General features: G+C 43.7%; 1 protein-coding gene across 1 annotated transcript in view; it reads left to right on the top strand.

Annotated features, from left to right (window-relative positions):
* The window catches only part of LOC106816600 (glutamate dehydrogenase 1, mitochondrial-like), a 19648-nt gene that overhangs the window by 4748 nt on the left and 13487 nt on the right, over positions 1 to 1413 (top strand). Inside the window, exon 3 of the mRNA XM_014821219.1 lies at positions 1075 to 1161. Coding sequence (XP_014676705.1) covers positions 1075 to 1161 — 87 coding nt within the window. The remainder of the gene's footprint in view (positions 1 to 1074; positions 1162 to 1413) is intronic.

The raw sequence follows: 1413 nt of genomic DNA, 5'->3' as shown, positions 1-1413 counted from the left end.
TGAGGTATGATTAGGGTTAGTGTTAGGGTTAAGGTACACTTCTGTAGTACAAGTCTGGTACACTTTGTGTATACATATATGTACCTCGGGTACATATCTGTAGTACCTGATACGACAACGACCGCTTGAGCGTCACAAACATGATAACTCAACTTATAACTCTATACTGTACTTGTACTAACTGCTAACAACCTCTGTACTTGTAGTAGAGATAGTCACAAACGGTTCAACTTAAAAACATGAAGTTTCACATTTCAGTAAACTGACTAATAGTTCTAATCGTTTTAATTACTATAAAGAATATAATTATTCTGCTCTTATAACATATAGTACTGATGTGTATACTGAATCTATACTGAATCTAGATTTTCACAAAGTCAATGAATTTCGCAGAATGCATCTCAGAGCGTCTAAAATCAAAACCCAGATCCCCCCCCCCCCCTCCGAAAAAGGCAAAACTGTGCTGAGCGCCGCACTTCAGAAAACTAAGGGCTGGTAGATATTTTTAAGGGCTAGTAGATTTTACAGGTCACTAGCCCTGCTGGCTAGTGAACATTTTAGGTTAGTTTCAAGCCCTGCATTGGTAAGGCTTTGTAACATGTATCCCTCAGCAAGGTTTCACAATCATTAAGGCAACGTTTGCAACATGTATTCCTCAGCAGGGTTTCACACTCACTGGTACCGTATTCATTGGTAATTTTCCTCAGCAAGGTTTCACACTCACTTGTATTCATTAGTAAGGCTTTATTTGTAACATATATCCCTCAGCAAGGTTTCACGGTCACTGGTATATATTAGTAAGGCAACGTTTGTAAATTGTAACATATATCCCTCAGCAAGGTTTCACAGTCACAGGTATTCATTAGTAAGGCAACGTTAGTAACATGTATTCTTCAGTGAATATTCACAGTCAAGGAGATTTACGTGTAGGCGATTCGTTAAGTTCATGCTTCCATCTATTCGCGCGTCGTGAGCGAGCGTACTTTCCCGCGGCGCTGCGATGCCGTTTCGCAGCCGTAACGCGATCGCTGGCTCGCGGGCGATGGCTGATCGGTGACTTTGCTTGTTTTGCAGGCCCTGGAGTGGACGTGCCAGCGCCGGACATGGGTACCGGAGAGCGAGAGATGTCGTGGATGGCTAGTACATACGCCAAGACTATCGGTATGGCGTTGCTATTTGTTCAGTCGTCGGCTGCAGCACAAAACCGCACGGCTGTTAACGCGCTGTCACTTCCTTCTTGAATTTATTTGCTAAGCGTAATTTTTGGTTTTCGCTCGTCGTTCACGCGCGTCGTTTTGCGTGCGCGTGTGACTCTCGCGGCTTCATTGACCTTCTCTCACGTTGCATAGTGCATGTACGAGTAATCTCTCTAGTGTGTGAGATAACGACTGAGCACAGAAATTGACGAGTTCG

This window comes from Priapulus caudatus, unplaced genomic scaffold (genome assembly GCF_000485595.1).
Source record: "Priapulus caudatus unplaced genomic scaffold, Priapulus_caudatus-5.0.1 Scaffold1429, whole genome shotgun sequence".
Classification (NCBI taxonomy): domain Eukaryota; kingdom Metazoa; phylum Priapulida; class Priapulimorpha; order Priapulimorphida; family Priapulidae; genus Priapulus; species Priapulus caudatus.
This window is presented reverse-complemented; position numbering and strand designations above follow the sequence as displayed.